Source organism: Salmo trutta, chromosome 1 (assembly GCF_901001165.1).
Source record: "Salmo trutta chromosome 1, fSalTru1.1, whole genome shotgun sequence".
In the NCBI taxonomy this organism is placed as follows: domain Eukaryota; kingdom Metazoa; phylum Chordata; class Actinopteri; order Salmoniformes; family Salmonidae; genus Salmo; species Salmo trutta.
The window spans coordinates 64,600,456-64,614,493 of NC_042957.1; the positions used below are offsets into that span (position 1 = coordinate 64,600,456).

At 42.3% G+C, this 14,038-nt stretch overlaps 1 protein-coding gene across 4 annotated transcripts in view; it reads right to left on the reverse strand.

Moving 5' to 3' along the window:
- vwa3a (von Willebrand factor A domain containing 3A) overlaps positions 1 to 8,711 on the reverse strand; it is a 30,516-nt gene extending 21,805 nt beyond the window's left edge. For 3 of the 4 annotated variants that reach the window (XM_029770952.1, XM_029770943.1, XM_029770926.1), the window contains exons 1-7: positions 8,687 to 8,711; positions 3,486 to 3,613; positions 2,462 to 2,580; positions 2,048 to 2,128; positions 1,733 to 1,787; positions 1,515 to 1,616; positions 697 to 803 (exon numbers count right to left, since the gene is read on the reverse strand). In XM_029770952.1, coding sequence (XP_029626812.1) covers positions 697 to 803; positions 1,515 to 1,616; positions 1,733 to 1,787; positions 2,048 to 2,128; positions 2,462 to 2,580; positions 3,486 to 3,613; positions 8,687 to 8,705 — 611 coding nt within the window. In that variant the 5' untranslated portion in view covers positions 8,706 to 8,711. The other variant, XM_029770935.1, reaches the window with a different exon arrangement.
- Positions 8,712 to 14,038: the final 5,327 nt, after the last annotated feature.

The window sequence follows — 14,038 nt, forward strand, 5'->3', positions numbered from 1 at the left end:
CCTGACCCCTGTAAGAGGTCATTTGCCATAGTAGAGTGATCAGGGCGTGACAGGTGGTTGTGTTGGGTGGTTTTGGGTTTTCTGTTTGTAGGTGGGGTTTTTCTAGTATTCTATTTCTATGTTTTGTTTTCCAGGTTTGGCCGGGTATGGTTTCCAATCAGAGGCAGGTGTCTTTCGTTGTCTCTGATTGGAAGCCATACTTAGGCAGCCTGTTTTCCTTTGGGGTTTGTGGGTAGTTGTTTTCCGTTTTGTCGATGTACCTGACGGAACTGTTGGCTGTCGGGTTTGTTAATTTGTTTAAGTGTCATCATAAATAAAGGAAATGTGAGCACTTTACACGCTGCGCCTTGGTCCCCTTTCGACGACCCATGTGACAGCTGCAGACTGATATATCGGTCCACTAATACAGGACTTTTAAAGGCCCAGGGCAGTACTTTCAGATTTTTCTAAATTATAATTTTTAGAAGATATATTTTTTCAACAACAACAAAAAATAATCCCGATTTTTCAGGGGGTTCTGCAGCACCCTCAGCACCCTACTTCGCGCGGCTACGCCAAAATGGTGTGTGTATGTGTGTGTTTGAGCATCGATTATTTCAGCATTTAGTCTGATGGCCACAGGGGGCAAAAAGGTTATGGGATACACCTTTAAAGCACAATGTTATGACCTCGATGACCTCTCTTAGGACTTCTCACCTGAAGGTGTTGACATCTCTGGGGCTATCCCAAAGGCTGCTGGTCTCAGTACCACAGGACATCAGGTACAGCTGACGCTTACAGCTGAGCTGCTCTTCTATCAGAGACTGACACACCCACACACACACAAACATACACACATAAACACACACACATTCAATGCTTGCTGAGAGACAAAGCCCATAGTAAATGAAGTAAATGATGAGGTGAAACTAGAGGTTTAAATGTCTATCTAGCTCACCAGTAAATGAGAGGTGAAACCAGGGGTTTAAATATCTATTTATCTTACCAGTAAACGATGAGGTGAAACCAATGATATATACAAACTCTGGATTGCTGATGCAATATATTGGCCATTGAGAAGCTTTGAAGCCACTGGTCGGCCATATTAGCACTCCTTTGTAGGAGCAGTCCTCCATAGGAATGAATGAAATTCAACAGTATTTCAATGAAATGTTTCAAGGACAAAATTACATGTATTTAAGAATGTTTCTGTTGTAGTGAGGACACTAATATTAGTATTCTCTAAAGAAATACTTTAAGGTCATTTTTTTTATATAATTTTTCATTTGTATGTTTAGCTCACATAATATAATTTCAAAGTATGCATTAAAGTGTCTGTAATAGAATAAACATGTCAAAAAACGAATCTAGACATGAATAAATGCATTTTTATAGCTTCCAAAATCTTTTTTACAAGGGAGGAGGAGTACCAAGATGGCTGCATGGTAGCTTTATTACACAGCCCCCTGTCAGTCATCCAGGGTTTATAAACATCACTGGGCGAAACCAGGGGTCTAAATGTATATCTATCTCACCAGGAGGTTCCTCTGTAGATCTGGCAGTCTGTACTTGGTGCAGTTAACATCTGAGGTGTCAACTATGACCCCTACTCTGGACCCCTTCACCAGCCCAAACACCTGCCACACACACAGAGGAATGGCACAGCTATACTGTCACTCTGGACACTTTAGGTTGTATAGCAATAGTTATATACTGTATATGATGATGATGATGAAGATCTACTATACCATACCTTCATACTTCCTTGGTTCAGCCATCTTATTCTGCCATGGTACAGCTCAATGGCCCTGTAGAGTCCAAACAACACGTTCATTATCACAAACAGTGGCAGTCACGGTTGCAGCTGTGTGTGTGTGGGTGACAGCACTTGTTTTGTGTGTGCGTGTGCTTGCATGCCTGCGTGGGTGGGTGCATGCCAGTGTGTGTATGTGTGCCTGTGCATGCGTGGCACCACATGCCAGTGTGTGTGTGTGTGTGTGTGTGTGTGTGTGTGTGTGTGTGTGTGTGTGTGTGTGTGTGTGTGTGTGTGTAAGAGAGGAGTACTCACTGGTACAGCTGGAAGTCAAAGTGAATGAGTCCTGCAGCAGTGATCTCCAGCTGTCTGCTGAGGCCTCCGTCCTCCCCAGCACTGCCACCAACACAGAGAGGTCAGAGCAGAGGACAAGGGCAACTGCTATCAGCTCATAGTTCATACGTGGCCGTTCAGGCAGCCTTGCTCAGGCAATAACTGCCCAGATGGGATAAGTTGGATGGAGGTGCATAGGGCATTTGTATCATGGAACGAGCTAGACGTGCTAGGGACCTGGGTACGTGTTAACAAAGCGTCTCAGTGTAAAAGATCTGGTATCAGATCCCTGCTGATCTAGGATCAAAACTGATCCTAAATCAGCAGTTCTACCCTGATGCTCTTTGTGAATATGGGCCCAGATATGTAAAGCTGGCCCCTGTCACACACACTTACCTGATCTTGGTGGTCCCGTGTGAGAGGAGTGTTGAGAGGGAGAGGCCGGAGCTGTAGAGACTGTGGGTCAGGAGCCAATCAGAGGAGCTCTTCCACTCCGCAGCCTGACCCTGAGACCTCTGGGTTACAGAGAGGAGCACAGACAGTAAGGTAAAGGACAGATACACTCTGAGGCTCACAACTACAGATAGGAGCCCAGAAAGTAAGGTAGAGTACAGATATACTCTGAGGCTCAGTACTACAGACATGAAGTAAGCCTTAGTACTATATACTGATATACTGTACATAGAAACATTTAGAGGGATACAGACTAAGACATAAGGTTGGCCTATAGCACAGACAGCATTACAGACAGACAGGGGCAATACGGACTAAAACACAGACAGCATTACAGACAGACAGGGGCAATACGGACTAAAACACAGACAGCATTACAGACAGACAGCGACAATACGGACTAAAACACAGACAGCATTACAGACAGACAGGGGCAATACGGACTAAAACACAGACAGCATTACAGACAGACAGGGGCAATACGGACTAAAACACAGACAGCATTACAGACAGACAGCGGCAATACGGACTAAAACACAGACAGACAGGGGCAATACGGACTAAAACACAGACAGCCTTACAGACAGACAGGGGCAATACGGACTAAAACACAGACAGCCTTACAGACAGACAGGGGCAATACGGACTAAAACACAGACAGCATTACAGACAGACAGGGGCAATACGGACTAAAACACAGACAGCCTTACAGACAGACAGGGGCAATACGGACTAAAACACAGACAGTGACAACACAGGCAGTAATAACGTGGAGAAAGAACTAGAAAGACACAAACAAGATTTACCCCATTACACTGTGGATTCAGCATCTGAATGACTATACATTAGACACAAACTACAAATCAGTTCAATTAAATGCTTTCAAGGGAAGACCAAACACTATTTATCCAGGTTAGTCTCATGGAGATAAAATGTATTTTTCCAAGAGAGAACTTGACCAGCTCACCAGTAAGTCCTGTGTTTGGTTGACATGGGTGACCAGTTGACCATCGTCTCTGTGAGGGGCAGACAGAGACACATCTTCCCAGGGAGGGCAGTCATCTCTGAGGGAAGTACTGGCCGCTTCCATCACACCTGTTCACCAATGAACACCCAATAAAAACACACTATAACACCCAATAAAAACACACTACAAAACCCACTGGATCTCCAACCTTCATTCAGAATGGCAATATTGTGCATCATGCAACCCTTGGTAACAGTGTGCAACCCGCTGCAACACCTTTGGAGTGTGCAACATCCTCATAGGCCGGTGGCTTATTAACATGGATAAATTGGCCATCACCTCTGATCTAATGACAGACAACACAATATGGCACTCTTGACTTCTAAAAGAGTTCCTCAAAGGCATCTGTAAGACCTGCCAAAGTACAGTAACTAGCATCCTCTTTGCACACCCAGGCTGCATCACATCCGGCCGTGCTTGGGAGTCCCATAGGGCAGCGCACAATTTGCCCAACGTTGTCCGTTTTTAGCCCATCATTGTAAATAATAATTTGTTCTTAACTGACTTGCCTAGTTAAATTGAGGTAAAGAAAACACCCTTATGAAAGGACAGAAGGCAGCAGCTCCCTGTAGTGTAGCCCTAGCAGAACAGATGGAGACATCCAGTGTAGTTAGAAGAGTTTGTAGTGAGACAGTTCAGACAGAAGCAGTAACCCTGTGAGCTCTGTGGCCACTGGGGAATAACAAAACAGCAGCACAGCACTGTCACAGACTGACTGGGGCTTCAGTGTAATCAATACCCATTGATTCTGTTCATGAAGGATCTTAGCCATGCAGCCATCTGTCAGACACCTGTCCACCAGAGGAGGTGGCAGGAGCTATAAAAGGATGGGCTCATTGTAATGACTGGAATGGAACTAATGGACTGGAAGAAAAAATACGGTTTCCATGTGTTCGATACTGTTCCATGAATTCCATTCCTGCTATTACAATGAGCCCGTCCTCCTATAGCTCAGCCAACCAGCCTCCTCTGCTGTGCACAGACTTCCCAGGGGAGGATAAGAAGGGAGGGAAGGTAGTGCCTTCAGACTTTCCAGGAGAGGATAAGAAGGGAGGGAAGGTAGTACCTTCAGACTTCCCAGGAGAGGATAAGAAGGGAGGGAAGGTAGTACCTTCAGACTTTCCAGGAGAGGATAAGAAGGGAGGGAAGGTAATGCCTTCAGACTTCCCAGGAGAGGATAAGAAGGGAGGGAAGGTAGTACCTTCAGACTTCCCAGGAGAGGATAAGAAGGGAGGGAAGGTAATGCCTTTAGACTTCCCAGGAGAGGATAAGAAGGTAGTGCCTTCAGAATTTCCAGGAGAGGATAAGAAGGTAGTGCCTTCAGAATTTCCAGGAGAGGATAAGAAGGTAGTGCCTTCAGAATTTCCAGGAGAGGATAAGAAGGTAGTGCCTTCAGACTTTCCAGGAGAGGATAAGAAGGGAGGGAAGGTAGTGCCTTCAGACTTCCCAGGAGAGGATAAGAAGGGAGGGAAGGTAATGCCTTCAGACTTTCCAGGAGAGGATAAGAAGGTAGTGCCTTCAGAATTTCCAGGAGAGGATAAGAAGGTAGTGCCTTCAGAATTTCCAGGAGAGGATAAGAAGGTAGTGCCTTCAGAATTTCCAGGAGAGGATAAGAAGGTAGTGCCTTCAGACTTTCCAGGAGAGGATAAGAAGGGAGGGAAGGTAGTGCCTTCAGACTTCCCAGGAGAGGATAAGAAGGGAGGGAAGGTAGTGCCTTCAGACTTCCCAGGAGAGGATAAGAAGGGAGGGAAGGTAATGCCTTCAGACTTTCCAGGAGAGGATAAGAAGTTAGTGCCTTCAGAATTTCCAGGAGAGGATAAGAAGGTAGTGCCTTCAGAATTTCCAGGAGAGGATAAGAAGGTAGTGCCTTCAGATTTCTATCACCTGAAGCATGCGCACAACATACAAATACATGCACTAGACGCATGCATACCTGCCAATAGTGCTAAGCAATTAACCATTTTTTTAAAAGTTTTTTAAACAACTAATTGACCGACATAGGTTAAATTATTTGAATTCCATTTTGTTCTTTTTTTCTGTGAGCTCAATGAGTTTTTCCAGAGATAAATCAATTCCAGTCTGAACCGTGCGATGTATTAGGGAGTAGTAGTTTCCAACAGGCCAATATTCTAAATAGTTTAACCCATAAAATGTGAATAATTAACTACAATGCCTTATTTACTTTGAAGAACTACTAAAATAGTGATTTTGTCAGACAGCGTAGGCAGCAGCTCTATAGAGATGAGATGATGACTTGGAATGAAATTATAAAGTAATTAAATAAAACAAATGTAATATACAAAACAACTGAAATATTTGATTAAAGTTGAATAAATGATGGTTAATAAGTAATAAGCAGTAATAGCCAGTCACTACCATCATGGAACTTTCATTAATTGTTTTATTCTGTGTTGTTACAGCATTCAACCCACATAATGCACAATGCATTTAATGTTGAAAAAAATTATCTAAACCAAAATCAAAACAGTGATTATTTTTTAATAATCGAACCGAAACAGAACTGACCTCAAAAAACACTATTCATAAAGCACTAATCCCTGAGCAGTACTTGCCGATTTATGCATGTGTTTACATGGTTATGCGCATGCTTCAGGTGATATAAATCTCAAGGCACTACCAGCGCTTTGAAAAATGTATGTATACTGAACAAAAATATAAACGCAACATGTAAAGTGTTGGTCCCATGTTTCATGAGCTGAAATAAAAGATCACAAAAATTGTCCAAATGCACAAAAAGCTTATTTCTCTAAAATGTTGTGCATAAATTTGTTTACATCCCTGTTAGTGAGCAATTCTTCTTTGCCAAGATAATCCATCCACCTGACAGGTGTGGCCTATCAAGAAGCTGATTAAACAGCATGATCGTTACACAGGTGCACTTTGTGCTGGGGAAAATAAAAGGCAACTCTAACATGTGCAGTTTTGTCACACAACACAATGCCACAGATATCTCAAGTTTTGAGTTCGCGTGCAATTGGCATGCTGACTGCAGGAATGTCCAACAGAGCTGTTGCCAGAGGATTTAATGTTCATTTCTCTACCATAAGCCAACTAGAGAATTTGGCAGTACGTCCAACCGGCCTCACAATCGCAGACCACGTGTAACCATGCCAGCCCAGGAACTCTACATTCGGCTTATTCACCTGCGGGCGGGATCGTCTGAGACAGCTGATGAAACTGAGGAGTATTTCTGTCTGTAATAAAGCCCTTTTGTGGGGGAAAACAAATTATGATTGGCTGGGCCTGGCTCCCCAGTGGGTGGGCCTATGCCCTCACAAGCCCACCCATGGCTGCACCCTGCCCAGTCATGTGAAATCCATAGATTAGGGCTTAATGACTTTATTTAAATTGACTGATTTCCTTATATGAACTGTAACTCAGTAAAATCACTGAAATTGTTGCATATACAGTGCATTCGGAAAGTATTCAGACCCCTTGACTTTTTCCACATTTTGTTACGTTACAGCCTTATTCTAAAATGTATTAAATAAACATATTTCTTCATCAATCTACACACAATACCCCAGAATGACAAAGTGAAAACAGTTACTTAGAAATGTTTGCAAATGTATTAAAAATAAAAAACAGAAATACCTTCTTTACATGGGGCGGCAGGTAGCTTTGTGGTTACCGAAAGGTTCCTGGATCGAGTCCCTGAGCTGACAAGGTTAAAATCTGTTGTTCTGCCCCTGAACAAGGCAGTTAACACACTGTTCCTAGGCCGTCATTGTAAATAAGAATTTGTTCTTAACTGACTTGCCTAGTTAAATAAAAATAAGTATTCAGACACTTTGCTATGAGACTTGAAATTGAACTCAGGTGCATCCTGTTTCCATTGATCATCCTTGAGATGTTTCTAGAACTTGATTGGAGTCCACCTGTGGAAAAGTCAATTGATTGGACATTATTTGGAAAGGCACACACCTGTCTATATAAGGTCCCACAATTGACAGTGCATGTCAGAGCAAAAACCAAACCATGAGGTCGAAGGAATTGTCTAGAGCTCTGAGACAGGATTGTGTCGAGGCACAGATCTGGGAAGGGTACCAAAACATGTCTGCAGCATTGAAGGTCCCCAAGAACACAGTGGCCTCCATCATTCTTAAATGGAAGAAGTTTGGAACCACCAAGACTCTTCCTAGAGCTGGTTGCCTGGCCAAACTGAGCAATCGGGGGAGAAGGTCCTTGGTCAGGGAGGTGACCAAGAACCTGATGGTCACTCTGAAAGAGCTCCAGAGTTCCTCTGTGGAGATGGGAGAACCTTCCAGAAGGACAACCATCACTGCAGCACTTCACCAATCAGGCATTTATGGTAGAGTGGCCCGACAGAAGCCACTCCTCAGTAAACAGCCTGCTTGGAGTTTGCCAAAAAATACATAGTTTTTGATTTGTAATTATTGGGTATTGTGTGTAGATTGATGAGGGGAAAAAATATACATTTTAGAATAAGGCTGTAAGTAACAAAATGTGGAAAAAGTTAAGGGGGTCTGAATACTTCCAGAGTGCACTGTATTTTTGTGGGTGGGTATATTGTCTCACATTCCTACCGCCAAAAACGACCGACTGCCAAAGACAACCGGTAAAGTACTGTACGTTAAAATGTAACGTTATTAAATATTCGTGGCTTGTAGATGTGAGGAAACTTTGGTTTAAATTCTCATTTATGCCCAACGTCGGGTTTCAAGGCAAATCATTATAATCCCAGGATGGCCCTTTTTTAACCACATTGGTTTAAGACATCATATTCTTAGACTACTCCTTATTTCAAGAAAAATACTATAGGGTTTTGAAAACATTCGATTAAATTAGATCATATCTGAATTAGATAGGATGCAGCAGAGTTTCAGAATCTTGTCATTTGTAAATTGATACAATTTCACCGGCAGGTTCTACCTTTGCTTGCAGGGTCTACGGGTGGACAATCAGAGGGTCTTCTTTCTCAAGACATTCTGAAGGCGCAAAACATGGACGTGTCCGACATGTGCCTCGCGACAGTTTATGCAATCATCGTTTTTTTCTCAAAGCTTCTTAAATCGTATATAAAGTTGTACAGATATATTGAGGGTGCTTCGCTGAGAGTTTTCGTGTGGAAAGTAGAGGCTGAGACAGTCGTAACCTACCCTCCTCAATGTTTCTCATCTCCAAGGTGACCGACAATTGCGTGAGTGCGCATTTTTGAAAGAGAGCACATAAAGACTTAGAGGCAGGTAAAGGCATGGAACATAAAATACCTGTAACTGTATTGACAGGAAAATGTTATATAGATTTAACATCTGAATCAAAAACGTTAATATTTTACCTGTAGGGTAGGCCTAGGCAGGCCAAATAACACTGTTCTCAGTCTGGTCTCATAGACTAGACGTAAAATAGTAAATGTCAATCCGGGACACCAACATTAGTATGATATGTTACGTTTAGTAGTGTTGATAAGACAAATGGTTACTTAAGACAAAAACAAAAGCAGGATGGTTAGTCGGGGTGGGTGTATAAAGCAAATGTCTAGCAACCCAAAGATTGCAAGTTCGAATCTCATCAGGAGAACTTTAGCATTTTAGGTATTCAGCAACTTTTCAACTACTTACTACTTTTTGCTTCTTTTTAACTACTTAGCATGTTAGCTAACCCTTCCTCTAACCTTAACCTTTTTAGCTAAACCTAACCTAACCTTAACCCTTTAACCTAACTCCTAAACTTAACCCTAACATTAGCCAGCTAGCTTGTTGATGTTAATGTGTTGATGTTCTCTGTATCCATAGCCAGAATGATTTTGCAGTGCATGGTGATTGAACAGGTTTCCTGTTATATTCATCAGAGGTGTAGGGAGGGTGAAGTCTGTGAATCCAATTTTTTTTATTATACAGATGTTTAACAAAACATGCACACAACAGTATTCATACCTTGGTTTTTGTGTTAAATGTGAATGAAAAAATTATGATCATTTTCATACACGTACCCTGTCTGTATTGTAGAGGCCTATGGGATATTCATTGAAGAGGTAAGGGAAGAGGATGGTACATGTGATCTGTATAACATACCAATAGAGTTACCTTTGTATGCCTCCTCGTCTGTATACCTGCAGACACAGACACAAAAGTGAGCAGTTCAGTCATCTGCACCCAATACAGCTAGCCTTCACCATATTCTTACAGCCTACACATTCTTACCTCTTTGTTGATTGATATCCATTGAATTGTGTCCATTTTCTGTTTTAGAAAGATTTGCACAAATATGAAAAGATAGATGGTATCATTACAAAACAATATCCATTTAGATTATATAAGGGACAAACCTTACCTTAAATTGAGGAGATCTTTACATTTTTCAGTTAAGTGCCTGCACCTGCTGTCCTTTCAAATTCAAATCCAAATGTTTCTAGTTGGGCAGTTAAGTTCCTGCAGGAACCCCCACCAACTAAGGAGGTTCCTCGATGAACCCCACCTCCTATGGGGTTTTTGGAAGAACCTAATGGGGGCAATTTTCAGTGCCAAGAACACTAAGGTTCTTCAAATAACTTTGAGGATCTTAGAAGAATCCTTGTTAAACCCCTAATTTTTAGAGTGTAGGCTACAGCTTCCTGCCAAATTCACTACAGTGACCTCTCTCCTCACTGCTGCTTGGAGAAGGAGAGACTGCTGCAGCCTGGCTGGTATTATCTGCTCAGGTGAACTAAATCGAGTTGGAAGCCCATCAAATGAGCAGATGGGCACCACGTTTCAGTCTAAGTGCACTTGGCAGCACTGACACAGTAATCTATCACAGTCAACAAACGTGAAAGCCATAACGCATAAAAAGCATGCATTCAACAATGTTGCATTCAATTACATCCTTTGAAAATGAAATGTTTCCATATACAATATTATTTCCTGTGAGATTGTGTTCCTACACTTCCCACCCACATAACATATGCCCCTATACATCAGCACCTGTCAGTGTGTAGGCTACAACACCTACAGAGATGGTATCAGCACCTGTCAGTGTGTAGTCTACAACACCTACAGAGATGGTATCAGCACCTGTCAGTGTGTAGGCTACAACACCTACAGAGATGGTATCAGCACCTGTCAGTGTGTAGGCTACAACACCTACAGAGATGATATCAGCACCTGTCAGTGTGTAGACTACAACACCTACAGAGATGGTATCAGCACCTGTCAGTGTGTAGTCTACAACACCTACAGAGATGGTATCAGCACCTGTCAGTGTGTAGGCTACAACACCTACAGAGATGATATCAGCACCTGTCAGTGTGTAGGCTACAACACCTACAGAGATGATATCAGCACCTGTCAGTGTGTAGACTACAACACCTACAGAGATGATATCAGCACCTGTCAGTGTGTAGGCTACAACACCTACAGAGATGATATCAGCACCTGTCAGTGTGTAGGCTACAACACCTACAGAGATGGTATCAGCACCTGTCAGTGTGTAGTCTACAACACCTACAGAGATGGTATCAGCACCTGTCAGTGTGTAGTCTACAACACCTACAGAGATGGTATCAGCACCTGTCAGTGTGTAGTCTACAACACCTACAGAGATGATATCAGCACCTGTCAGTGTGTAGGCTACAACACCTACAGCAATGGTATCAGCACCTGTCAGTGTGTCAGCTACAACACCTACAGAGATGATATCAGCACCTGTCAGTGTGTAGGCTACAACACCTACAGAGTAGTATGGAGCAATTAACCAACATTATATGCCATTTAGCAGACACTTTTATCCAAAGCAACTTAGTCATGCACACATACATTTCAGACAAGGCAGGCCACAGCAGGAATCAAACCCACAACCCTTGGTGTTGTAAGCACCATGCTCTACCAACTGAGCCACACAGGACCACAGGATATTGAGAAAAGAAAGGGGAATACCTAGGCAGTTGTACAACTGAATGCTTTCAACTGAAATGTTTCTTCCGCATTTAACCCAACCCCTCTGAATCAGAGAGGTGCGGAGGGCTGCCTTATTCGACATCCACATCTTCGGCATCCGGGGAACAGTGGGTTAACTGCCTTGCAGAATGACAGATTTTTACCTTGTCAGCCCAGGGATTTGATCCCGCAACCTTTTCGGTTACTGGGCCAACGCTCCTACCCGCCAGTCTATGCATGTATCAATGTACCTACATTCATTAACCTCTATCTAGATATATAATGTCATTTTAATGATGTGCTTAGGATATAAATGTGTAATGAATGGTTTATATTATAGAGTTAGGAATAATGTAAAAATGTTACCTTTATGAAGACAAATGTAGAGTATGCAGGAATTAAAACAGTCAGTTCATGAAATCCTTAAGCAGTGGATTTTATTTTGGTACATTTGCTCAATAACATAAGTACAGGTGATGAAAAGGGGTTCCTTGTTCATAAACCACAAATCAACAGAAGAATACAAATAAAAACACATTCTGAAAAGTTAAAATCCCAAAATATATGAACAATTATGACCTGTGATATTTTCCCAGACATACACCACAAAAAACATACATTGGTGATTATTACAATAATTCCCCAGCATTTCCGGCAGAGAAATACCAAATAATGTTCAAAATCGACATCGACTTGAGTGTGCCTCATCGCTAAAGACTCTTCATTTTAGTCCCATTGAGGAGTCAGTTGTTTGTACAGTGAACAGCTCTCTCCTTGATAACCTCAATGTGGTCTGCTAATAAATCTATACAGACAAGATGCAGGTTGTTTCCATCATCAAAGCAATGTACCATTTTGACTGATATAGGCCTATAGGGTGTGTGTGTGTGTGTGTGTGTGTGTGTGTGTGTGTGTGTGAATCTGTGTTGGTATAAGTAAAGACAACAGAAAATATATAGGGACGGTGTACTTGATATGGCCCTATGAGCATTTCATCAGTAGAATGAATCATCACTCATCATAGAAGTCAGCTATTCTTCCACAGTTCTCTTAGCTCTGTATAAATTTTACAGATTTATAATAATAATTTGATGGGTGCTTATATTTGTCCTATTTCACACCAATACAAGCGTGTATTAATACGCATGTGTGAATTGGAAATGTGTTTTTGTATCTACCACTCTCCCTGAGACACTCAGAGAGTGGGGTCACGGCCAGATTTTGAAAATAGATCCATAACATGTTCTTGGTGATTGGGTATCCTAATATGATCAGGTTGTGCTCCTACTTAAAATGTAACATTATGTGGAGAAAAATAGGCTTTATATTCATCAATATGAAAAAGGACCCATCATTATTATGTCTGCATGGTGTTGCTTCAGGCCAATCTGATTGCAGGGTTTCAATTTGATTACGTTCTGAGCTCTCAATGAATCAAGCTTAATTAATTGAGCTCTTAATTGCGATTGAGTGGTCGATTTAAGATTAGCTCTTTGTTCAATTCATCACCACACGACCGTGATGCTTTTAGTCAAGTTCGCAACTGATTCATCTTAATTAACGTTAACTACAAACAAATATTCCTAATTGATAACTAATTTGCATTCGAGAATGGTCTCAAACACTCTATACATTTCTCCCGCCGGTTTTAATGATATAAAACTGTTTTAAAATGGTTTCAGCGTGAATATAGATCTCCTCTGCAAACTGTTTTACCAATGACTCATTCCAAGCACGAGAATGTGGCAAACATAGAAATAGAATTCCTAGAAGAGAAAATGGCATTCTATTTTTATGGTGGCAAATGGATGGATTGGTTAGTCACAGACGAGCTGAGGGACCAGAGAGAGCCTCTGACCGTTTGAATCCAGCCAGCACACCCACACTTCTCTCAGATCTGTCAGGGCTCATCAGCCAGGGCTCATCAGCCAGGGCTCATCAGCCAGGGCTCATCAGCCAGAGCCAGGGCTCATCAGCCAGGGCTCATCAGCCCATCAGCCAGGGCCCAGAGGGAAGCCCATGTAATTCTAGGCTGGGAGACTCATCCTCAAACCTCATAACCTGTCACTCAAACATACACACACACCCACACATAGACATACATAAGGTACCCGCACATGCGCAGATGCATGCACGTGCACACACATACACTATGGCTCTGTGAAGGCTTTCAGCTGTCATTTAGCTCAAGCTACTGAGAAAAACAACAACATTGTACCAACAGAGCAGAGCAGAACACAAAGAGAGGGGAAGAACCTCAGATGGTGAGGGAATGGGTGGAAAGAGTGTGTGCTCAGACAGAGCAGATAAACAGATTAGACACGTACTGTATGTAGATGAGTCACCATTGAGGAGGAAGAGATGTGGCTGCTGTTCTCTATGCATGTAAAGCTGTTCTGCAACAAAGTCATGGTCCAGTCTGAAGGCAACCATATCAGATCACTCCATAACAGAATCACGGTCTGGAATTTTTTCGGGATCACGTGATGTCACCTGGAAAACCTCTGAACCTAAATTATATACTAGGCTATACACTCTTAGAAAAAAAGGTGCTATCTAGAACCTAAAAGGGTTCTTCGGCTGTTCCCATAGAAGAAC